The sequence below is a fragment of the Cornus florida genome, unplaced genomic scaffold, assembly GCF_030987335.1.
Source record: "Cornus florida cultivar Cherokee Brave unplaced genomic scaffold, ASM3098733v1 CherokeeBrave_3.0.0_Hap2_Chr11, whole genome shotgun sequence".
In the NCBI taxonomy this organism is placed as follows: Eukaryota; Viridiplantae; Streptophyta; class Magnoliopsida; order Cornales; family Cornaceae; genus Cornus; species Cornus florida.
The window spans coordinates 131,392,584-131,418,101 of record NW_026775581.1 but is presented as its reverse complement, the minus strand read 5'-3'; the positions used below and the strand labels follow the sequence as shown (position 1 = coordinate 131,418,101).

Below are 25,518 nucleotides of genomic sequence, written 5' to 3'. Positions count from 1 at the left end.
TACTCCCTTATGCTGCCCTTCTGCTTCAAGCGCCTTAGGTTGATCATGGCCAGGTCCTCAACGCACTCAGGGTAGAACTGCCTCTTGAGCTGCCTCTTGAACTCCTCCCATGTGTCAACTGCTCTTGCGCCTCTACCAGTGAAGCGCTGCCTCCACCATAGAGCGGCGGTGTCTGTGAGGTACATAGTGCCTGTCTGCACCTTCTCCTCATCATCCTCGATCTCCATGCACTCGAAGTACCGCTCCATGTGCCAGAAGAAGTTGTCAATCTGGCGCGCATTCCTTGCCCCATCGTACTCCTTGGGCTCCGGCGCCTTCTTCTTCCTTGGCTTTACCACGACCTCGCGCGCCTGGGAGAACTCCTTCTTGCACTCGGCAATCTCCACGCGCAAGTCGTCTACCTGATCATACAAGTCCCTTTCCTTCTCTCGCGCCTTGTTGGCAATGCCGTCAATCAGCTCGTAGAGTTCTGCCATCTTTCTCTCGAGCCTGTTAAACTTGGTCTCCGTGTAGACCAAGTGTGTGGCAAGCTTCTCCTCCAAGCTCTGCTCCAAGACGTGGACTTGGTGGTCTCCTCCGCTAGCCATGTCTACTCCAACAAAGCTCCCTTGACGAACCTGGCTCTGATACCAACTGTCACGGGCTTAGAGTTTCAGCACCACTCTAGCTGCTCCCATGCGGCACCAAGACGTTGCTTTCACTCTCGCAAGTACTTGGTCAGCCTAACTCCCGTGCACACCTTAGCCAACACACTCCCCTCGTGCGCTTACTAGTGTTGTAGTTGCCCTTGCCCTCTCCTCACTTGGCTTGCACACTCATACACTAAGGCACTTAAGTTGGCAAGGAAAGAACAATTCTATTACTTCAAAGAATGCTTTGTACAAGGCTAACACTCAAGCTCTCTACAAGGCTCTCAAGACTCACTCTAGGACTTGTTGTTTGCAAAATGAAGTCCTACTCCTATTTATAGGCATCCCCATCCCTAATGGATGGCTAGGATGCATTCTAACCAACGGTGGAGATTGATTATCTAGAATCTTCTTCCACCTTCTACACATCTCCATACATATCTACAACATTCTAGAACCCTCCATACTACTCCACACAATTCTGGAGAATTCTAGAACTTTCCACACACTTCTACATATTTCTACACATATCTAGAATCTTCCACACAACTCTAGACTACTCCGGAAGACTCTAGAAACTCCACTTGCCATGCAGTTGCCATGCAGCATCCTCCTCAGCGTCTGCGTGTCGCCTGCGTGGCACAACCTCCATAGGCGGGGCGTGACATTAAATGTCACGAAGTGATTCCTAAGACGCTTGGAGGATGGAAGACAAGCATGCTGGTTGGCAAAGAGCAGAGTTTGACTGGGAATGGTTCCAGGGAAGGGGCGTGCAGGAGCACAGGATGGTACCTCTTCAGAGTTCAGGCAGGTCGACTCGGTTCAGTTCGAGGTGCTTGTCGCTGGTCGTGGACTTGACTATGAAGAAGGGAGTTGGCCATCCCTGCACAAACTGGTCGGGAGCTGGAGCCGTTCCCCTGACGAGGCCATGGCAGGCTGAAACCAGTCAGCATGTATCCTTGGGAGGGCAGGTCGTGGTGGCTGACCAGGGCGCTTGCGCGAGCTGAAGCAACGCCTTGGTGCCGCACGGGCCGTGCCGCTGCGCCAAATCTCTAGGCCCGTGACAAATGGTATCAGAGCAGGACTTGGGGTAAAGCACGGTGGGGTGCCCCCTTGTCGGTCCGGGAGGGGTCAGAGGATGAAGACGGTGCATTGAAGTTGCGTCGATGTGGAGGAATCAATGCAGTTGGGAGGGAGAGCCTCCATCTCCCCAGGAAGAAGCGTCCGTTGAAGTTGCGCATTGAAGGGCCGGAGGGCCGCGCGCACCAAAGTTCTTGCTTAGTCCTTGGGTGATGCAAACCATGGTGAAGGGCGAGCATCAAGTCGGCAGAAGGCCATTGCTTGCTCGGGATGTCGCGGAGGCGGCATGACGGAGAAGAGTCACGTCCTTGAGGAGTGGACGTCCCCTTGGTCCGAGGCCTATCATTGGGCGAGTGCAGTGCAGGGAGCTGCACAAGGAAGCGATGGTGGGAAGGCGAGCATACCGCATGGAGGCAGGCTTTGGAAGGGAGTGGACGCAGTAGTGAAGCGCCGCACTGCGACGAGGACGTCGCAGGATTTGGGTGGGGGAGAATGTCACGAAGTGATTCCTAAGACGCTTGGAGGATGGAAGACAAGCATGCTGGTTGGCAAAGAGCAGAGTTTGACTGGGAATGGTTCCAGGGAAGGGGCGTGCAGGAGCACAGGATGGTACCTCTTCAGAGTTCAGGCAGGTCGACTCGGTTCAGTTCGAGGTGCTTGTCGCTGGTCGTGGACTTGACTATGAAGAAGGGAGTTGGCCATCCCTGCACAAACTGGTCGGGAGCTGGAGCCGTTCCCCTGACGAGGCCATGGCAGGCCGAAACCAGTCAGCATGTATCCTTGGGAGGGCAGGTCGTGGTGGCTGACCAGGGCGCTTGCGCGAGCTGAAGCAACGCCTTGGTGCCGCACGGGCCGTGCCGCTGCGCCAAATCTCTAGGCCCGTGACACTACGCCTGGGCATGCTCCACCCCCTTTTCACTATTATTCAATTACTTGCCTAAATATCTATGGGCAAAAATCCTCTCCTGATCCCGCCTGTTTGAATGCGTGGCTCAGATTAGGCCACGTCAATTAAAAAAATTACTATTGATTGTAGTAACAAATGTTTAACTGCATCGTGCCCCACATGTATATATACGTTTGAATTATATTAACAAAATACTTCAACAATTATTTAAACAAATAAATTTACCAAATGATCCTTATGTTATCTCAGAAAAAGTCAAATCTGCCCTTGTCATTTAAACTTCTAGAGAGAGAGTTTTAGAGAGAGAAAGAGAGAGGAAATGTTGAGGAGAGTTAGACGATTCTCTAGAATGCTTGGAGGCTACCTTCCAAGATTATCAAAGACGATTCTCTCTCCATCTATGGTATTATTAATCTTCCTCTATTTCCACATCTAATTTTTGTTCTGATACCCAATTAATCTCTTTATATAATCATTTTTTTTTTTTAGATCTCCATAATTCAAATCAGATTGTATGAAATGGATTTTTTTTCCCTATTTAATTGTTTTTTATTTATTTATTTTATACATCTCCATAATTAGGGTTAGATCGTCTTCGAGTTCTCTAGAATGCTTGAAGGCCACCTTCCAAAATCATCAAAGACAATTCTCTCTCCATCTACAGTATTACATCTAATTCCTATTCTAATACCCAATTAATCTCTTCATATAATTATTTTATTTTATTTTATTTTTAGATCTCCATGATTTAAATCAGATTGTGTGAAACGAATTTTTTTCCCTATTTAATTTTCAAACAGAACCCATATTAATGGCGAAAATAATTATCAATGTAATATGAATTATGAGTCTTTTTTATTTTATTTATTTATTTTGTAATTATCTAGTTTTAGTCATAGAATTACCAACTAAGACAATTTTATTATTCTTTAATTCAACTACTGCTATGTGCTTAATTTATTCACTTGGTTCCTAAATTTATGTGGATTTGCGGTTGTGGATGAAATTGAAAATCATATTATTTGGAACCGAAGAAAAAGTTAATACTCCACTCTACTTTACCTAATACAACCCTCTTGGTTGAGAGGAAATACACTTTTAATTTTCTTGGTGGAACCCAAGAATACGACTTCAATATAATTTTTTATTTTTATTTTTTATTATTATTTTTTTTTTTCACAAACTTTCTTAGTTGCCAAACATAAACTTTATGCCAATTACTTGAAGAATACTTGAAGAAGACAACATATTAAGAAAGATGAAGACTTTGTCACAGTTTTCCTTAGACAATCATTTAGTATAGGGTGGGTGAATTTTTTTTTTTTGGTAAAGCAGTTGAAAGTTTATCAATGGAAGAAGCTTAGATTATTGCAAGAATTTTGGGCGGGGAATGTTTCAAGCATGCATTTAGGAGATGGTTGGAATTGAGATTTTAAAATGCGGTAGCAATTACTGCCATTTGAGAATTCTAAAGAATAAGTTATGAAGTGATCATTTGATCATCTTTCTTCTCGGTGAGATTGCTCCAAAATCGATTCTGTGATACCCCTCGGATCCGAGACACGGGTAGATCAGGCCCAGGCCCAAACCCGAGGGAATATCAAAATAATTAAAGTATTTTAAAGCGAACACAGATGACAAAATGAAATAATAAAGATGGAATAAAACTGAAAAAACATTAATTATAAAACCCTCCATGCATAACTGAAATAATAAAACTCCAATCCTCCCAAAACTTCAAGGTTACAACTTGGGAATCCACTGGTGGACCCCTAACCAAAAGTTCAACTGAAATTGAAAATTGAAAATAGAAAATGCTAGAAACATCGAGAAAATCCTACGTAATCAGATGAATGTGAGACTGTCCTTAACAAGCACGATCAAGCTCTAAGGTTGGAAGTACCTGAAAAGAATAATAAAGGAGTGGGTCAGACCCACGAGCAAGTTCTAATCTAACTGCAATCCATACAATGACCCGATACGCAGATACACCGTAGACACCTCACAATATCTATCTAGTCCATAAGTATAAATATATCCACACTAAGGGACATTCACTAGTCTAAAATAGGGGTCTCAACCTGAATAGAAGGTAACATGCGAATACGCACCCAAAGGTGGGCATGAGTACCTAGACCTAACAGGGTACACCTCAACCTATTATAACCAGCTACGCATCCACCGCATATACGCACCCTAACCAACGAGTCTGAGACTCAAGCTCAGCTCGTGGTACCATAAACATATATATAACATCCATCCAAATCCAGGGTATGTAGTTCAAATATTTAATAAACTAATATACAACAAACCAATTGGTTAGTCACCCAACTTATTCAGTTGATGTGACTTAACCTCCGTCCATTAATCCAAGAAGCCACTCAACTTAGTTGCAGTTGACATGTCTTAACCAAAATTAGGATTCAACATTTATAAATCCATTCCTTAAATCCGTTAGGTTAGGTTTAGGTGTTTGGAGCTAAACCGTTACCAGTATGTCACCGTCCCATATCGGTGCATACTATCCTCCATATCCAGGTAAATTACAATGTATACATAATGAACAAGTAATTTACAGTCCAAAACCACCATCCAAATAATTGCAGAAAAGTATTTAAGATTTCAGCAATTTAAATCCCAGAATTAAACCATGTAGTTGCAGGAAACAGTTTAATAGTTTACACAACTAGCATCCAAAGCATGCATAGACCCAATCCAATATATCCATGACTCTATCACGCATTTAGAACAAATTCTATAATCCCATTATAGTCCAACAAATTGCTAAATTAACCTAAACAATTTATTTCGTCCCATCCGATAACAGTGTACTAAGTCATACGCTTTTATATTGTTTTATCCTTTCTCTTAGAGACTTAAACCATGCATCAACTAGTTTAATCACACTTAGAATCAAGTAATTAAATCATCTAAAAAGTCCCCACAATCCATTAGAAGCATCCCAAGGCTCAAACAGTGTCCAGAATACCAAACAGTGCCTTAAAAACTAAAAAAAATAAAAATTAATCGTATATTGCAAAGGGAGCCTGCTCTAAATTTTGGGAGCAGGCTCTTTCAGCCTAGATCCGGCTTTAGGAGTCCTTAGAGCTGGCTTTACTTGTTGTGGGAGCCGGCTCCCACATCCAATGAGCCGGCTCTCACCTTCTTTGAGGGCCTCTGTCCCCGTTGCTTCGTTTCAGTCCATCTGCTCCTTCTCTGATCAATTCCTACCACTCTGTTGGTTTCAAAAATAGATTTTAAGCATCTTATTAACACCCATGAGCATCCCAAAGGTTTGATAACAACCATTAGAATCAATTACAGAGGTTAAATTGGCTACCGAACTAATACGCGTTAAGAACAAATCTGCAACTATTTTGCATTAACAGTTCTAGTCCAACCCCTCTGTTCCTCTTCACTACTGATCTTTAGAGTCCTATAACACCCCATAATCATCCCCATGATTTATTTACAGAGGTTAAAAACAATTACAGAAACTAAAATTGCTAACAACAAAACATACTTAAACAGAGAACTGAAACAAGACTTGCAAACATTTAACAAAATTTATATTAACACGCAGAGATCATCAATATTTTATATGGTAAGCATTTAAGTTCTGGTTTTAATAATTAATTAAACCCTAGAGATTATCTAGGTGCACAGAACACAAGCCAGATGGAAGGAGGAAGAGAAGAACTTGCCTGTAGTTTTAGACTCAAAACTTGTCGCCGTCGTCCTAATTTCTGGCAACCACAGACTACCTTCTAGCCTCCTCTGGTTCTGGTCTAATCCACCAAAATCCTCCCTTGGTACTCACTGTTCTTCTCCTTGACAATTCTTACAGTGCCTCCGTTCACAACCCTCTGTGCTAAGAACTTACTTCACATTTATGTAATCTGAATTATGATTGTAAACCCTAGGCTAAAGCATAATGGTTGTATTTATAGGTTTAACTCTAAAACCCTAATCCTTGTAATTTTAGAGACAGAGCCCTAATCTTAATCCTAGTCGGCCCATAAACAAAACCTATGATTAAATTCTACGTTGATGCCCAAAAGAAACTGTGAGTCAATTAATGTATTTAAAAACTCACGTAACTTAATTTTAACATTACAAGAATTATAGTAAGTTAATTTCCTAAGTTTAAAATAGTGAATTACAAATAATACAATTAATAATTTACGAAAATAGACACAACAATTAAGAATTTAAATAAACCAAATAATGCACATAAAACCAATTTAATTCAAATTTCAAATAACCAATTAAACAAATGAAAAACAATAAAATAAATAAAAATGCGATAAAGACAATAAAATAAATAAAAATGCAATACAATAAATATTAAAAATGCCGAGACTATCCTTTTAAAATTAGGGGTGTTACAGATTCTCCTAGCATGGGTTTGTCTAAAGAAATGGAATTCCATATCTGTTATTGTTTTCTAAGTACTCGTTTGTCAGGCTGATATTTTAGTTCACCACCTATTTGATACTTTGCCTCAGTATACATAATCCCCCTCTATTTTCATAATTAATGACGACTAAAATTGAGGCGTCAAAAAAACAAGCACAAAAGCGTTGCATTTGGGTTTCTGAAGTTTTGCTAATTATGACTAACTTGTTTCTTGCTTTTTTCCCATGGGTTGTGGTATTCTATGATTTCTTCCCTCCATTAACATTTTGCTATTTTTGATGCAGGAAACGCCTCTTTAATATCATAAAACGATCTTCCAACAATTTTTGAAGTTATGACAGGGGCAACAAAGAAACGAACAAAGGCATCAGTTTCAAGTCACAATGGAAATAAGTCTAAATCTAGCTCCAAGGTAGAAAAACGATCACTCTCCGACTTTCTTTAGTTCTATCACATAAATTGAAATCATAGGTTAGTAGTGCTGGTTTGTTGTTTATGTTGCTTAAATGAAGATACTGGTCTAATGTTCATAATGATAGAAAGTGCCTTAAGAATACTATTCTAATAATAATTTTTGCCAGTCGATTAGAGACTCGTGATTTTCACTTATGGTAAGGATGAATGTTCGAAGAGATTTTTAGGTGCTTGGAAATCATGGCACATGGTAGACATATATAGCATTTTTTGAAGAGAACCTTAATTTTCATTCTGGGGTTAAATTTATCCATGTTTAGCCCTCTTTCGGTTGTAGTTGCTCTCTAGGTCTTGTTCCTTAATTTAATAATTAAAAATTCAATATTGTAACATTCAACATTTACAATCATATATTCATTTAATCATTTGGTTTAGTGGTTTGCAGTAAGATATGACGACTGTAACTAAGCCCTTTAATGGCAATTTAAAGGCTAAACTTCTTTTGTTTCTTTCACATTATATTTTTATCTTTCTTTTTCAATCTTATATTTAGTTAGCAACTTCATTTGATTACTGAGAAACCAGTAGAAAGATTACAAAAATGAAATCTAAATTTCTTTCAATTCCTAATTCTTTGGTTTTCCAGTGAAAGGAAAAATAAATCAGCAAATTAGTACTATTGTTTCATTTCTTTAGGTAAGCTTTCTCAGCCGTCAAGGAAAGATAAAAGTGTTATCATTCAATTACTCATGGAATTAATTTCATTGGAAAAATATGTACTGAATGACTTGTTTGACTCTATGTTGTAAATGACTTGTTTATCATTCCAGTGAAAGATTGTATTTATATTTCCAACTTCCTTATATTTTTATTATTTATTTTTTTGTATACTGGTTGCATTGCATTAGTTTTGTTCAATAAGTTGATTTTAAGTTTGAGAGCTAATTCACATAAAATTTAATTTTTGGGTCTATATCCTATAGGTACTGCTAGTATCGAATGTATATATATTGTTTCAATTCTTCAATCATTCCTTTTTTAAGCGTTTAGAGCAAAACTAATTTATGCACCAAATTTTTTTACTTTACTCTGGATAACAAATTTGTCACTTTCTTTGCTTAAGGTTTTATTATTTCATTTATAATAAGATTGATGGTGGCATTATTATTATTATTATTACTATTACTATCATTATTTTAATTTATTCGGTAAATGTTATAGCAGTGGCTTCATGTATATAGAATTGGAGAGTATATATATGTTATCCACACAGGTAAACAAGTTCCTTTAATTAATATATATTTTTTAAAGATAGTTCTTTTGCAAAAAACTTAGTCTGTCAAAAAAAAGTCCAAAGAAATAGTTTTCTTCCTCTTTTTTTTTTTTTTTTCAATTTTAAAATTAACTGTTCTTTCTTGTTTGCATTTTTATGCAAATTTTTATTAGTTAATTGTTGAATGTAATATTAACTTTGTATTAGTTACCATTTATTTTCTTTTTTCACCTTTTTTTTTTAATTCTAAAATTAATGTGTTCATTCTTGTTAATTGGTGAACGTAATATTAACTTCATGTTTCTTTCATGCCACCTTTGATTTCTATTGTGTGCATTAATTTGTATTTCATGTTTTGATTTCTTTTGCATGTGTTTGATTTCTTAGGTTTACATATAATTTTTTTTATTTTATGTTAGTGTTTGATTCCATCTATGATGATTTTTGTTACATGTCTCTCATACAATATTTTGATTTATATCTCGATGTATTAAAAACTTTGGTATTTGAATTTCCAATACTATAAATTGAAAATATTGAGTTTTAGCTGACCGGTGCTACTCTTTCCTTTATCTTATGTGTAGTCTATAATCATGTTTTTTTTTTGCTATTCTATGTTCAATTGTCTCCAATCAATATTCTTTTATCTTGTATTTTTTTGTGCAAATAATGTTAAATATTAGGTATTTTTATGATCAATGTTTATCCCTTTTAAAACCTTCTATTAACATGGACCACATTAGTTTCAGGCATATCATTTGTTGTTAGTTACAAACAAAAGGATCTTTATATGCTCAGTCTCGTGTGTGTGTGTGTGTGTGTGTGTGTGTGTGTGTGTGTTATATTCATGAATATTAGTCTTGATAGCTAACCATTTTAGATTTTAAATAGACAATAGAGCAAATACTTGGACTTGAGGGGCCAAAAAATTTAATTGGAGATCAGCATATGTACCTCCAACATTGTTTTGAGTCTAGGAATCATGATGCAAAGTTTGTAAAGGGTGGTACGGTAACTAAGATTCTATGCTTATATTAAGAGTTCTAAAAACTTATAATTTTTAAATTTAAACTGCAAATTAAATTATTGTGATTGCAGGTAGATTGGATTGTCTACGACACTAGATGGTTGGCATTCCTATGTACAAATGGAGTTGAGCTACAATAGGAAATTATTCATGTACAAGTTTGCATAAATGCCATGTATTTTTATTTATTTATTTATTTATTATTATTATTATTATTATTTTTTTTTTTTTTTTTTTTACGTATAATTGAAATTTTTATTATACAATTATGTTATGATATAGAGAACAAATAATTTTGAAACACATTACATTTAACTTGGGATATTTTCTATCCATATTAATGTGTTCTAGTGAAGAGTATTCATTCTTGGTTTATGTTGGGAATTTAATGAATAATTACAATTTCACACAATTCAGTTTTAATTTGGGATGTATGTTTTCTATTAAGATTGATTTAATTTGTCTTCTTAAAATGTAATCAAATGTGATTTTTATTTGGGATGTGTGTTTTGTCTATGAAGACTGTAAACCGTGTTCAAATGAAATAAGGGGTGATTCTTTCTATAATTTTGTTGGGATTTATTGTACGATATTTGATTGTATTGTCACATATTACATTTAATTTTGGGATGTATATATCTTTATGATGTTCTTGTGTTGACGCGAAATAAAAGATAATTCATTTTAGGTTATCGTTGGGATTATATTAACTATAATTTGACACATATTATATTATATTATATTATATATATATATATATATATATATATATATATATTATGGGATACATATTTTCCATAATAAATAATTAAATGTGTTCAAAATAAAAAATCAAAGATGATTTTTTGAAGGAGAAATAAATGGTGATTCAGTTACAATTATTCATGGAATTTAGTGCACACCATTGGAAAGACAACGAAAAATTAACAAAGTTAGACTCAAGAATCACTTGATTCGAAGTCTAGATGAAGAAGATATGAAACCTTGAAATCTTACAAAAAACTTAACAAAACTGTGAGAATAGGGATGTCAATACAACCAAGCTAACCTAAACAAATGTACAAGATTGTTTGGGATGTACAAATGTATTTGCATAAGAAGATTCGGAGTCTCGAATTCGACGATTGATCGCCGATTACATAAAAGGATGTCAATACAACCAAGCCAACCTAGGGATGTTGTGCATCCCAAAATAAGGTCTCCTTACCTGAAAAATATCCCAAACATCTAAAGGGAGTAAACAAGTTACTCGTAGGAAATGAGTATGCATATACCCTATAGTCTTAATGCCTTTGCATGAATAATATAAATTGTACTCAATGAATTATGCTTCCTAACGTCTACATTTCAAGGGTAAGCTAAGGCAACATCCTATGATTGAAATACATTCAAAGCAATCCACAATACGTATAAAAATAAAATACAATGGGATAATCCATGATATACAACAAGTTATAGAATGAGATAGATTATTTCTTTAGTTTTTCCAATTTTTGCATGGCCAAAGTAATAGAATGAAATACAACTTTAAGTTATTTGTTTTTGCAAATACATATGTACAAGTCATTCCAATATATTTGTACAAATAGATGAGGTAAAACTGTTTCTCTTATATAATGGGATAACTGTTGGGATAGTTTGTACATATGTATTTGCATAAGCTTATAACTTAAAAGACGTATTTGGATTGTATTACTTTGGCCCTTACAAAATTGGAAATACTTTAGACAACACGTCAATTATGTCTAAAGTAGTGTAGATGGAAGTACTCTGGTACTTACAAATATATTGAGATGTTCTCTATACCTTTATAATGAAACTACCTATATAAATATCGAGATGACTGGTACATATGTATTTGCAAAATAATATAACTTAAAAGGTGTATTTGGATTCTATTACTTTGGGCCATCAAAATTGACTTACTAATTTATTGGGATATTCCTAATAACTTTGGAACGAAAATATGTTCATACTATGATACCCCCGGATCTCTGGATGCGGGTTGGCCAGGCCCACGTCCGATTACCCGAGGATATCAAACCAATTAGCAGTTAACGAGCACATAATACAATTAAGAAAACAGGAATAAATAAATTGCGGAAAAGAAACTACAATGATAATCCAAAAACTGAAACCCCAGAATAAAATTTTATTGATAAATAAAACTATTCTGTTACAACTGATCCTTCACGAATATAAATCATTCTCCAAATTATACAATTCAGGAATCCATTTAGTGGACCCCTAAAATATCCCACTTAACTCAAATGACTGGAAAAAAACCAAAGCCTAAAACATGAAACAAAATCCTACAGCATCGGTGGAGTGAATGACTGTATCTGCTCAGCACGATCCAGTTCTAAGACTAGAACTAACGAACACCTGTAAAAATAATAGTGGGTCAGGCCCACATGCAAATTCTTCTCTAACTGCAATCCAAACAGTGACCCGATACGCAGATACACCCTAGATATCTCAACAATAATTATCTAGTCCATACACACATATATATATCCACACTAAGGGACATTCACTGAACTACAATAGGGGTCTCAACCTGAATAGAAGGTAACATGCGAAAACGCACCCAAAGGTGGGCATGAGTACCTAGACCTAACAGGGTACACCTCAACCTACTATAGCCAGCTACGCATCCACTGCATATACGCACCCTAACCAATGAGTCTGAGACTCAAGCTCATCTTGTGGTACCATAACCATATATTTAAAATCCGTTCATATCCATCCATAAGAAATCCAATAAGTCGTTCAGCTTATTCAGCCGCACAAACTTATATAAGAGATCCAATAAGTCGTTCAGCTTATTCAACTGCACAGACTTAAATATAAGGAGAATTATGTTTTTTTATAATTTGTACCCTTATTCCAAAATAGGTAGGACTGAGTATTTTGAATCAGTCTGTCCCTAGTATGACACCGTCCCATACCGATGCATACAATCCACAAAATCCATATAATTGATAAAACAGATAAACTGTTCACTAATTAAAATCCATAAGGTAGGAATTAACGTTTTAAGCTAAACCATACCAAGTATGCCACCGTCCCATACTGGTGCATACAATCCTCCATATCCATATAAATTACAACATATAAATACTAAGCACGTAATTTACAGTCCAAAACCAAATATCCATATCCTTGCAGAAAAGTGTTTTAAGTTTCCGCAATTTGAAATCCAAAACCATGTAAATTACAACATATAAATACATGTTAGTAATTTACAATCCGAAACCATTCCAAACAATTGCAGAAGAATATTTATTATTTCAGCAATTTAAATCCAATAGTTAAACCATGTATTATTTAACGGTTCATCAACAAGGATCCAATGCATGAATAAATTAGTTTTAATAAATCAACTATTCCATCATGCATTCAAATAAGATTTAAAATCATAATATTATTCAAGAATTTGCTAAAAATTAATTCTAGCAATTCAGTTCCTTTTATCCGTCAATAGCAAGCTATGTTGCATACTTGTATATTGTTTTGTTGTTTACGCACCCAGCCACAAACTATGCTACGAGTCCAATTTATTAATTAAAAGACTCCCTCACGCATCTAAAATTTAATTTAGAAACATATATAACACCTTAAATTGTCAAATTAAAATTAAACAATTTATTTCCTTCCAGCCGTTAACCGTACGCAAAATTGTTAATTAGCGCACGGTGACTCCAAATAAGTTGCATTCATGTGTCAGAATCCTAAATCCCAACTGTTCTAAATACTCCATAATGCAAAACACTTAAAGTAACCAAAATATTCAGTAAAGCAAAACACATAAGGTAAAACAAAAATGCTCCATATTCTTCCCCTTTTTAGATTATCGTTCTATTTTGGGAATTCCTCCTTCTAAACCAAACCTACCATATAGATTTACACCAGTTCTTTTGTAAACTCCTTGGTAACCATCCTGTCTCAACACAACGTAATTCAGAACAAATATTTGTTTACCCTTCAAACCCAATCATTCCACTGTGATAATCATCTATTATGACAACATACACTTTCCAATATAGTTTTAAAACAGCTATGTATATATCACCAAAAATTCTATTACAGAACGCAATAAAGATAGCCAAATCCAATAGTTCACTTTATTAAAAAGTTTCCCAAACCATAAACTTCTAGAAGCTTAATCATAAAATATTCCTTAACAAAACCAGTGTATTTGATCAAAGCCATACTAAACTTTTAGTAATCCTCCTTTACCACTAGTAATTAATATTACTCTTAAAAGAGCCTTCCTCTATATGAGTCGGTACCCTCCTGCTAGGACGGCCCGATATCTCCTCGTCTAGGACACTGCCTGCAAGTGTGACCAAATTCACCACAAGTATAGCAAGTACCCCTAAAAGTACCAAACGGCCTCCTCCGTTGGTTTGTCTGTGGGCGATACCGTTCTGCCTGTGGTCCCCCATTCGGTTGTCTCCGAGCTAGTCCGGTACACTGGTTGGATGTATGCCCAAACTCTCCACAGGCAAAACATTGACCTTGTAACACATTCTGCACCACTGGTATTACTTCGGGTGCTTGCTGAACGTGTGTCTGACTCTGAAATGCAGTTGCTACACCTTCAGCTACAACCTGAGCAATGATGTAAACTAGCTGAGGAGAATACCCTGGATTCCTGCCCTGATTGTTGGCCCGATCATGAGACTCCTGAGTATGCTGAACATCCTCGTGTTCTACATGTAACTGACCATCTTCCTCCTGCTCCTCTTGAAACCTAGGCAGTTGTTGCTCTTTCTCCATCTGCTGACGCCGTAGGAGATACTGTTGCCTACGTGCCGCTCTCCTTTCCTTTCGAGTTCCTTGTACAGTCTGTCCTCTGTTATCCATCTGTTCACACAGAAGGATAGACATCAGTACAAGTCACTAGGACCGTAAAGAATACAACGAATCCTAACTAAAAACTCTAATCAAGAGAAAACGCTACGCGGAAGACTTAATACGAAACGTCCTAGAGACACTTGAACCTGGAGTGCTCTGATACCAACTGTGATACCCCTCAGATCCGAGACACGGGTTGATCAAGTCCGACCCGAGTCCGAGGGATATCAAACAATTAAAGTATTTTAAATCGAACACAGAATACAAAATTGATTTTAGAAATAAAAATTTAAAAGCTGAACGGAACTAGAAGTAAATATCTTCCAAATATAATTATAAAAATCCAAGCTTCAAAACCTCTGTAAGTTTACAACTTGGGAATCCATCTATTGGACCCCTTATAAAATTCTCAAATAGGAGTTTAAATCATAGAAATAAATTCTACAGCTAACATAGAGAAGATTCCTACATAGTCGGAGGAATGAATATCTGTATCTGCTCTGCACGTCCAAGCTCTAACCCTGGAACTGACGAACACCTGAAAAATAAAGGAGTGGGTCAGGCCCACATGCAAGTCATGATCTACTACAATCCAAACAGTAATCCGATACGCAGATACATCCTAGGAAGACTCAACCATATCTAGAGTAGTCCATATATGTATATAGTGCACACTAATAGGACCTTCACTGGAATATAATGGGGTCTCAACCTGAGTAGAAGGCAACATGCAAAAACGCACCCAAAGGTGGGCATGAATACCTAGACCTAACAGGGTACATCTCAACCATCATATCCAGCTATGCATCCCAATGCATATACGCTCCCTAAACAACGACTCTGAGACTCATGCCCATATCGTTGTGCCATAACATATATATAAAGTCCGTATAACCCAAGGTATGCCATTTTATTGTTTATTGAATTGACATAAGAATTTTAATCCAGTTTAGTCATTCAACTTAATCAGTCGATCTGACTTAAACACAACCAACATTTAATCCAGGTAGTCATTCAACTTAATCAGTCGATCCGACTACACACAAACACAATTAATCCAGATAGTCTTTCAACTTAATCAGTCGATCTGACTAAACAAGGTTCAGGATTCAATATTTTACAATCCTTCCCTTAAATCCAATAAGTTAGGTTTATGCGTTTTGAGCTAAACCATCCCTAGTATGACACCGTCCCATACCGGTTCATACACATCCATTCAAGTAAGACTTAACCTTTTTATGGTTAATCCAACTCATTCCAAATTAGGTAGGATTTAGTGCTTGAACTAATCCATACCTAGTATGTCACCGTCCCATACCGGTACATACAATCCTACAGTTACTATAGTTGACAACACAGTGAAAGATACTAATCAACCATACTCCAGAATATGCACAAGTTAAATTAATCCTCATACATAAATATCAGGCATTCACTACGGAGCCAAAAATCTAAATCCAACAATGTAAACTGCTACAATATATTCAAGCATTCACATCCCCCAAAATATGCATAAATATAAATTCATACATATATAACAGTATTAGGTATTCACTACGGAACCAAAAATATCATGCTCCAATAATTTAAATGGCTAAAGTCAGTTATAGCATTTAAATTCCACATACAGTCCATAAAACTGATATCATTTAACAGTTATTAAGTGCCAATCTACTCCAAACCAGTCATAGTTGAATTTACAAATAATTCACTACGTTCATAACATGGTAAATAAAAATAAAAATATGATTAAACATAATTAATTCATATACCAACAACTTGCTAAGCTCCGGTAATTAAAATTCTTAGCAAAACAGTGCAACACATAGATTTTCCTTGAGCTGTTCATGGCTCCCTTCTTTAATCCGTTATCATATTAAGTGTTTACAATATTTATATAAGCCCTTAACATTAAATACACCTTACAGTAGCCTTTAAACAGCTTCTGGAAACACTGTACAGCCCTAACCATTCCCAAACACCCAAACCGTAGCTTTCAGGGTGAGAGCAGGCTCTTCCAAAATGCAGAGCCTGCTCTTCTTCAACAAGAGCCGGCTCCAATACCCTAGGAGCCGGCTCCTAGCAAGGTAGAGCCGGCTCCACACCTTTGGGAGCCGGCTTTAAGGGTAGGAGAGGCGGCTCCTCCTCTTTTGGAGCCTGCTCTTCGTTCCTTAGATGCCGTAGTTCGTTTATGCGTCTTCTTCTCCAACTCCGGTGATTAACAGAGCCTCTATGGTATTTTTTTCATCCTCGTTCTATGTTCAAACTTAGTCCTAGATAAATGTTAAACCACTGATATCCAATCCTAAGATGTATTGAAACACCACCTCTTAAAGCAACAGCTACAGAATTTCAGTTAGAAAATTTAAGAGATTCTAAACAGATTTATTTAATGATAATAACCACTGCTTTTAACACTTGATTTAGAGTTCAATCATCAATTACATAATCATGGTCTCAATTTAATCAATAACGACACAAAACACCGAGAAGAAACATATAACAGAAACCTCAAGACTTATTGCAACCACTCGTTTCAACGAGACAGTATAGTTTATACATGCATACAAGACTTGATATATTTTTCGTTTAATCCATTTTTAATCTTTAGTTTAAATTCCTGGAATCTAACTAGGCATGCACAGAACACGAATTAAAGGGAAGGAGAAGAACAGAAACTTGCCTTGAGAATTTGGTTTAAAAACCCCCAACTGTTGTCTCTATCATCTTTGGCTACCTTGGTTGTATCAAATAGCCTCTGCTGCTCCTAATTCAGTCCCGAACTACTCCTTGAATCACTCAAGTTCACTATGTATTTCCTCTCAATCTTTCTCTCTATTTTCTCTCTATCACACTGTATACGTGATTATGGTGAATATGGTTTTTATTTGTAACCCTAAATCAACGTATAAACAATATATATATAGACTCTACAGAAACCCTAAGTCCATACAGATATCACTCGGCCCATAGGTAATCCTAGGTTATAACAATGTCGGCTATGATAAAACCTAAAACCCTAAGTTACAACTAATGCATTTAAAACACATTAAACCAATTAACATAAATAAATAAATAAACAATTAAAACAATTAAATTAAAACTAAAAATAAAACATTTAATTCAAATAAAATCAACTAATAACAATTAAATTAAACAATATCAAGTAGTTCAAATAAATTCAGATAAAATCAAATAATTCATCAATTAATGAAAATACACACTTAAACAATTTAAAAATATAATAAAATAATTAATAAAAATATCAGAATTATCCTTTTGAATTTAGGGGTATTACAGGACACTTTCACAATCTTTCTCTTCTCTCTCTTCCTTCTTATAACTTTCTTTTTCCAGCCATTCATGTACCCGAGAGATGACACAGCATGTACCAATTGCTCTGTTTCTTTGGAAACAATTATCTATGGAAGTAAAAAAAGAAAGAAGAACAAATTTAAGAAAAGAAATGAGAACTCTTTCTTGTTTTGCTAACAAATAAAAATCTGATTCTATTTTGGGCTTTGGGAGAAGAAGATACAATAAAGGGCGGACTTTTGAAATTTCAATTTTCAAATTGGCTGCAACACTGTTACGATATATGTATATATTATGCGTATAATTCATATATATTCTATATATAATTTATATTTTCATAAATACAGATTTTAACTTTTTTACTTTTAAAATTGGCCAGAACAGGAACACTGTTCCAATGGAGAGTACGTATTTTGGTCCAAATATATATATATATATATATGGACGAAATTGGCAGGTTGATGGTAAAATGAGCCCAACCAAACTTTCTCTTATTGGAAACGACAAATAGTACTTGAACCAACAAAACACGATTTTTTTTTTTCTTTTTTTCTTTTTTTTTCTTTCTGTTGTCAATAATTGATTTTATATTACTCCTTGTTAAAATTAATTTTTTATGATAGTGAAATTTTAATAATTTTTTTATTATATTAATAAAATTGAAATTTCAAATATGCTCTTGTTATAAAAAATAAAAAAAATAGAACATTCCATTTTGGAATGTGACATGACTTTTGGGACATTCTAAAATAGAAAGCTAGACAAGTATTTTAAAACAAATGAGTAAAAATTATGGTAGGTTTTTTTTTTTTTTTTTTTTTTTTTTTTTTTTTTTTTCAATTGATACTCATAAACACAGTCTTTTCTGAGACTTAAACCCCTGACCTCTCTTTGGAAGTAAGAGAATGATACAGTTAGGCTATTAATCCGTTGGTATAAATTATAGTGTTAGTACTTGTGGTTTTTTTTTTGTTTTTGTTTTTTTAGCAAGCACAAACCTAATCTTTGGGACAGAGTGCATAGATCTTGAAATCAAGTCAGAGAGACATATTGAACATGATTAAAAAATCAACTTACGTGTGTGTTCCAAGAGTATAGTAATTAAGATTCAAAATAGCATTTCGTTGTTTGTAAATAAAAAAAATAAAAATAAAAAATTGCAATAAAGAAAATTTTCAAAATACAAAATATGAACATTAGGTGTGGAATAAATTTAAAGAAGAAGAAGAGAAAAAGTTACCCAGAGAGAAAAAAAAAAATGTTATTATACGTACATCATAAATATATAATTGCAAAAAAAAAAAAAAAAAAAAAAAAAAAAAAAAAAAAAAAAAAATAGGAGATAACTTTGGAGGGAAAAAAATAAGAGTTTATTTGAAGAAAAAGGATGTATAATATTTCAAAAGAAATTAAATGTGACAATCTGGATTTTTAAGACTTTAAATTATATTTATTTCATAATTTTTATTTTTATGTCATTGGAGGTTTATTAATTGGAGATTGAATTTTTAATAGGAGACTTATAGTTTATTTAATTTTTGTGACATGTTATATAAATATATGTATATATATATATATATATATATATATATATATCAATTAGAGAGATTGAGAAAGGAAATTGAAGATAGAAATGGATTTGGTGGGCGGCGGGTCCCACTGGAGATAAGAAAGTGATGGGTTTTGATTGTTTTATTGTATTAGTGTGTGTATATATATATACACACACACATTGCATCTGAAGAAAAAAAGAGACGTTAATTGAAGTAAAAGAGAAGGAAAGCAGGTCTGCCTACTTAGAGGAAATTGGTTCTTTGAGGGTCCCACTTTGAGACTTTTTGGTCATTGCCATTTTTTACTTTGATTTTGTGCACATGGCTGGTTAGGGATGACAAATTCCTTATTTTCGTCGAGTTTTCGCCCTGCCTTGTTTCCCTCCGCCTCATCTCATTCCACCTCGTTTATAATAGGGATAGAGATCTTTTTATGTGAACGAGAATAGGAATAGGGATAAATTTTGAAAATCCAACGGAGACGGAAGCAAGGGCCGAGAATGAATAAACATGTCCCGCCCTGCTCCGATTAAATATAAAATTATTAATATAGCATACATATAATGATTTATTACTAAATTAGATTTAGTATATATATGAAAATAAGAAAAATTATATATATATTTAAAATATATATATATATGTTAATCGGGCTGGGGTCGGGAATAAGGGGGCGAGGGCGGGGCCGGGGGTGATGGTGAAATTTTAAGCGATGATGGAGATTAAAAAATTCAATAGGGATGTAAAATGAGATCCTCGATTCGCTCCGTTGTCATCCCTATGGCTGGCTTTGTGTACGTGGGTTGATAGGTTTTGTGTATAGAATGATTAGAAACAGATAAATGAGGAGATAAAGATAAGAAAGATAAATGAGATATTATTGCATGTGTCGGTGGAATGGCTCATAAGTATCAATATTTATTTGGTAAGGAAGCAAATAAGGAAATAGAGGAACACACTGAGCGAGAGTCCAGAGAGAGAGAAACCTGAGATGGTCTAAATGCTCAGATGATTCATTGATTTTATTCTTTTACAGGGTAGGGGTCTTCATATTGAATGGTATGGATGATTTTGTTTCAAATATTTTATTAACTGTTATTTTGCTAAAATTACATATATGTATTTTGTTTAAAAACATATGTATATTTTTGTGAAGTTAATTTTGTATGAAACTTTTTGAAATCCTTGTTATGGTTCTTCCTACTGGGACTTTTCCGTCTTCAGTTTCAGGTACCATTGATTGCTAGTTGTGACCTTAGGTGGAAGAGTTGGCGATTTAATTTATTTGGAGATATTGTATATTTTTATTTGAGGAATTGATCTTGTATCAATAAAAGGATATTGTTTTTTGTGATGATGGGTGAATACTAATGTATTTGGATTTGAATAAATTGAAGAATTTTATTTAGAAAATCCGGAACGTGACATTTAATGAAAACAAAGAGTAAAAGAGAAAATAAAAAGAATAAGAAATATTTTTAGAATGATGAAATTTTGGGAGTTGCAATTTCAAAATATTAAATCCTTGAAAAATGAAGCACATGATTACCAAAAAAAAAAAAAAAAGGTACGAAATTAAAAAAGAACTAATTGAGGAGTCCCACCCTATCATTGTCAAGGAATAAAAAAAATTCAAATAATAGATACTATGCAGCTACTTTTTTTGAGCGGATACAAAACATTAAACGAGTAACCAAACTGGTAGAGTAATGTATTTGGATTTGGATAAATTGAGGAATTTTATTTAGAAAATTGACATTTAATTAAAAAATAGAGTAAAAGAGAAAATAAAAACGAATAAGAAATATTTTTAGAATGATGAAATTTTGGGAGCTGCAATTTCAAAATATTAAATCATTGAAAAATGAAACACACGATTACCAAAAAAAAGGGGTACGAAATTAAAAAAGAACTAATTAAGGAGTCCCACCCTATCATTGTCAAGGAATGAAAAAAAATTCAAATAATAGATATTATGCAGCTACTTTTTTGGGCGGATGCAAAACATTAAATGAGTAACCACATTGATAGACTATAAGTGCAAAATATTGAATGAGGTACCACACTAATAGACTATAAGTGCAAAACATTGAACGAGTTACCACATTGGTATATCATAAGTGTCATGATCTCACATTACTTGAGAAATGTGAAGTGCTATATATAAATTCAATACCCTTTTATGACCAGGGATGGGGGAGTTAAGGCCCAGAGGTGGCACATGCCTCCCTGAATTTTCTCTCCCTTTTATATATATATATATATATATATATATGTTTTTCATAAAAATATAAAAATTGCCCCCCTGAATTTTCTCTTTCCCTTATAATATTCTATATATGTTGTTTTTTTTTCCCCCTCTTAAATAGTTTCCTTAATTCTTATATTCTATATTTATAATTAATTTAATCCCAAAAATATCACTATATATATATATATTTATATATATATATATATATATATATATATTATGGTGTACAATATTACAAAATGGTTCCCTTCTTGAACAAATTTTCTAGCTCTATCCCTGTTTATGACACAACAAATTTTAAAATTGTGATGGCATGAACCAATTAGAATTCCGCATTTAAGTGTGCTTATGTAGGAGTAATACTGAGATGGGCAACCTTAGAGATGGAACCAGCTGAAAATGTGGCCAACGAGGACGTTGGACTCCATAGGATGATTGTGATGACCTCTGCAAGTATGTGTAATGTGGACAAATTCGAGACACTAAGTCAACTTCCTGACATGTTAGACATCATGGGCCTGTTACACTGGCCTCAAAATGGACTTTTAAGCCAAAAAAGTTTTTTGCCAATAATAAAGAGGGTTTGGTAAATTTTTAAAAAAATGGACTTTTAAAAAGTCTAAGTGGTTTAGAAGCTCAATTGGCTTCCTGATCGATTTCCCACAAGCTACACACTTTTTTAAGTAATAAATATAAAATTTCTATATTATCCATTATTTAACCTAATTCCATAATTTCATTGTAAACTTTTATCTTTCTCTTTCTATATCATCATCTTCTTAGTTGGTTTTTATTTTTATTTATTTTTCTTCACTTCTTTGTACATTCCAATTCAACTCTTTGCTATTATTCATGATTTATTAAGGATATAATTGTCAAGTTAAATTATGTTAATAGTTAAAAGAGCTTCAAAAATTTTACCTACCAAACAAAATTCTTTTCATCAAAATGTATTATTCTTCAAAGTCGTAATTTTAGAAACTGAAAACTCCCCCCAAAAGAGCCCAAACTTCAAGCATGCTTATGCTGGAAGGCTGTTACATACTAAATAAAGCAAGTTGAACTTATTTGATATGGATCAGATTGGCTTGCGATTTTCCATACCCTTTTAGTTTGTTGTAGTTCGCACTCACTCTCTTTCCAAAAAAAGAAAGATATTTATATTTACCCGAACTAGGGCATAAAAGAAGAGATCTCCGTCATATTTACTTATTTAGGGTAAAAGTACCCAAAAAAAAAAAAATCAGCACACACACTTAACATTCTCTCTCAGTGGCATGATGAAACATAACATTCTCTCTCAGTGGCATGATGTAACATATGAATTGAAAGCTCCAAGTGCTTGGGAAACAAAAAAACTACAAAAATTAAACCATTAAATGAGTTTCGATCCCTTGGTGATGACCTAAAAGATTCCAGAGGTCCACATCAATCGAAAAGTCATTCCAAAAATTATTGCTTTCTTGAACAGAAGTAGTCATGTTGTCATCACCTGCTGCCATTGTTGCTGTTGCTAGTAGCTCTTCAGCAGTACCCCAGAGGCCTGTAATATTGGGCTCCTTATGATCCAATAATTCACCCATGGACAATGTGTTTCCATTATTATTATTGTCAATTTCAATGTTTTCCCACCATGACATTTCATGATGACCAAGTCCTAGATCAGGTGATGAAGTAGTCGGAGATGGCCTGTTTAGAGTTTCTCCTGATTGAATTAAGGAGACGTTTCCCATAAACAGAGTTGGTTTTTTGGTGAAGGTGCGAGGCCGTAGTATGTTGGCTTTTGTGATCATCTTATGGGGTTTGGACATAGCCTCTAATTTCTTACCACCAACTAGCTTCTTCTGCAGGTGAGTGTTCCAATAGTTCTTCACATCGTTTGCAGTTCTATCAGGAAGTCTACCGGCAATTTGTGACCATCTGCGTAGAACAAGGTAAATATGAAATATAAAGTTACACATCTTTTTTTCTCCCCGAAAATTCCAGTAAGCGAACAAAAGCGTAGTGTATGATAATCAGATGCATGCTGTTTTACTTCTACATGTACATTAAAAAATAATAAAAAAGTTAGACTTGGTACGGTTATTAGCACAGAAGTTTCCTTAATAACTTGCAATTAAGATTTAATGATTTGCTTTTAATTTCTCAAGGAGACAAAGAATGGAAAAGCTGAAGAATGAAAGGACAACAAATGATTTTTTAATGTACACTTGATACGCTCTGAGGTGGCCCCGTTATTTCTCTTTATATTTTAATGCAGACTGATAGATATGGACACTTTACTGACTTGCTAATAAATAGGGAGATATGGGTAAAAGATTGGGGTTCCCGGTGATACGTGTCAATGACTAATACATTAAAGTTCGTTCTAGAGAGATGAAATCGAGTTCCTTAGTTTATTTATATTTAAACAATTCTTAAATTTTATTTTAAAAACATCATAAAAGATTTTTCCCTAAAATAAATATTTTTTAACTGAATTCTTAAAAAAATAGTTATTTCAAACTTGTCAACTAATTATCTATGAGTTATCTGAAAACAAAAAACTAAACTAATTAAACTAGTCATTTTTTTTCCAAAAGAAATTAATCTATCATTGACTATATAGTTCAAACCAAACATGGACATTGTTTTCTAAATATTTTATTAACAGTGAAAAAAATAAATCATATCCTTGCCGGTAGCTTATAATTTAATTTAGTCATATATTACTTACACACACAAACATGCATAAAAATTGCACTTAATTACCTATTCCCTAACAGCTTATGAAGTCTAACAATGAGATCAACTTCATCTGCTGTAAACTCTCCTCTCTTTATGTTTGGCCTCAAATAGTTCAGCCATCTCAATCTACAGCTTTTCCTGCACCTATTCAAGCCTGCAAATACACCACACACAAAGTATAAGTATATATAATGTCTTCAAAACGTGTCGGGATCTCTGCTGTAAAGCATCACACCGCTCACAATCCAGAAGATTTACCTGCCATATGAGGAACTTGGTGCCATTTTCCTTCTCCATTCTTCTCTACGCACTTTCTTAGCAGATGATATTCTTCTTCAGTCCAAGCACCTTTTCTCACTCCTAATGGAGTACTGATCTCCTCCATATTATATGGTTCTGATCGAGTTCCGACTTCAATGGCTGGCTTGCACTGCAAATTAAACCACACATACATATATATTTATAAACGAAAACTTGGCGGATCTCTAGCTTGGAAGCAGAGACCAAGACGTAGCTTGATCGACGTGTTTATTTGCCAACCACAAAAACCCACCTTTACGTGAACGGTAGAGGGACATTATAACAGTCCAAGCTCTCATTTCTCAATCAACTACCATTCCAACCCCTTCAAAACCGTTAGGAGTCTCTGTATACACAATGTGGACAATTTCGTTTTGAGTCGTAACCATCATTATTTCAACGCAATTACTAGCTTTAACACAACTTAGAAACTCTTAATTTTTAATTTTTATTCAATTTGTTTATTTGTCATAATTGAACTTTTTTCACACATGCATCAAGTAATAACATCTGCCATGCAATATGGGCACACTGTGTGGTTGTCAGTTGTGAAAACACGAGTTGGATCGGAATACAAGAATTTTAGAAAAGATAAAAACAAATAATACTTAATTGAGTTTATGGCTTTACTAGGAGATGGCCCCCAAAGACTAGTTGATGTAGGTCCCAAGCCATACATCCGAACATGGCCACTTCTTTCTTTTCCCCTAACTTGGGCATAAAAATTGTGGGGTGAAGGTTCATCCGGTTTAGAAGGCAG

At 34.7% G+C, this 25,518-nt stretch overlaps 1 protein-coding gene across 1 annotated transcript; it reads right to left on the bottom strand.

Annotated features, from left to right (window-relative positions):
• Window positions 1-22,868: 22,868 nt before the first annotated feature.
• LOC132284217 (transcription factor MYB1-like) lies at window positions 22,869-24,970 on the bottom strand. The gene is made up of 3 exons (XM_059786301.1): window positions 24,717-24,970; window positions 24,483-24,612; window positions 22,869-23,651 (listed from the first exon to the last, which is right to left on the bottom strand). The coding sequence occupies exons 1-3, from the start codon at window positions 24,910-24,912 to the stop codon at window positions 23,099-23,101; spliced, it is 879 nt and encodes a 292-aa protein (XP_059642284.1). The 5' UTR covers window positions 24,913-24,970; the 3' UTR covers window positions 22,869-23,098.
• Window positions 24,971-25,518: the final 548 nt, after the last annotated feature.

Bases quoted from the DNA above. Each gene is read 5' to 3' on its own strand.
- LOC132284217 (XM_059786301.1), bottom strand. From the start codon at position 24,912: ATGTATGTGTGGTTTAATTTGCAGTGCAAGCCAGCCATTGAAGTCGGA. The intron at 24,613-24,716 runs GTAAATCTTCTG...GTGTATTTGCAG, and splicing joins CCAAGTTCCTCATATGGCAG to GCTTGAATAGGTGCAGGAAA. The intron at 23,652-24,482 runs GTAATTAAGTGC...TGTTCTACGCAG, and splicing joins CATAAGCTGTTAGGGAATAG to ATGGTCACAAATTGCCGGTA.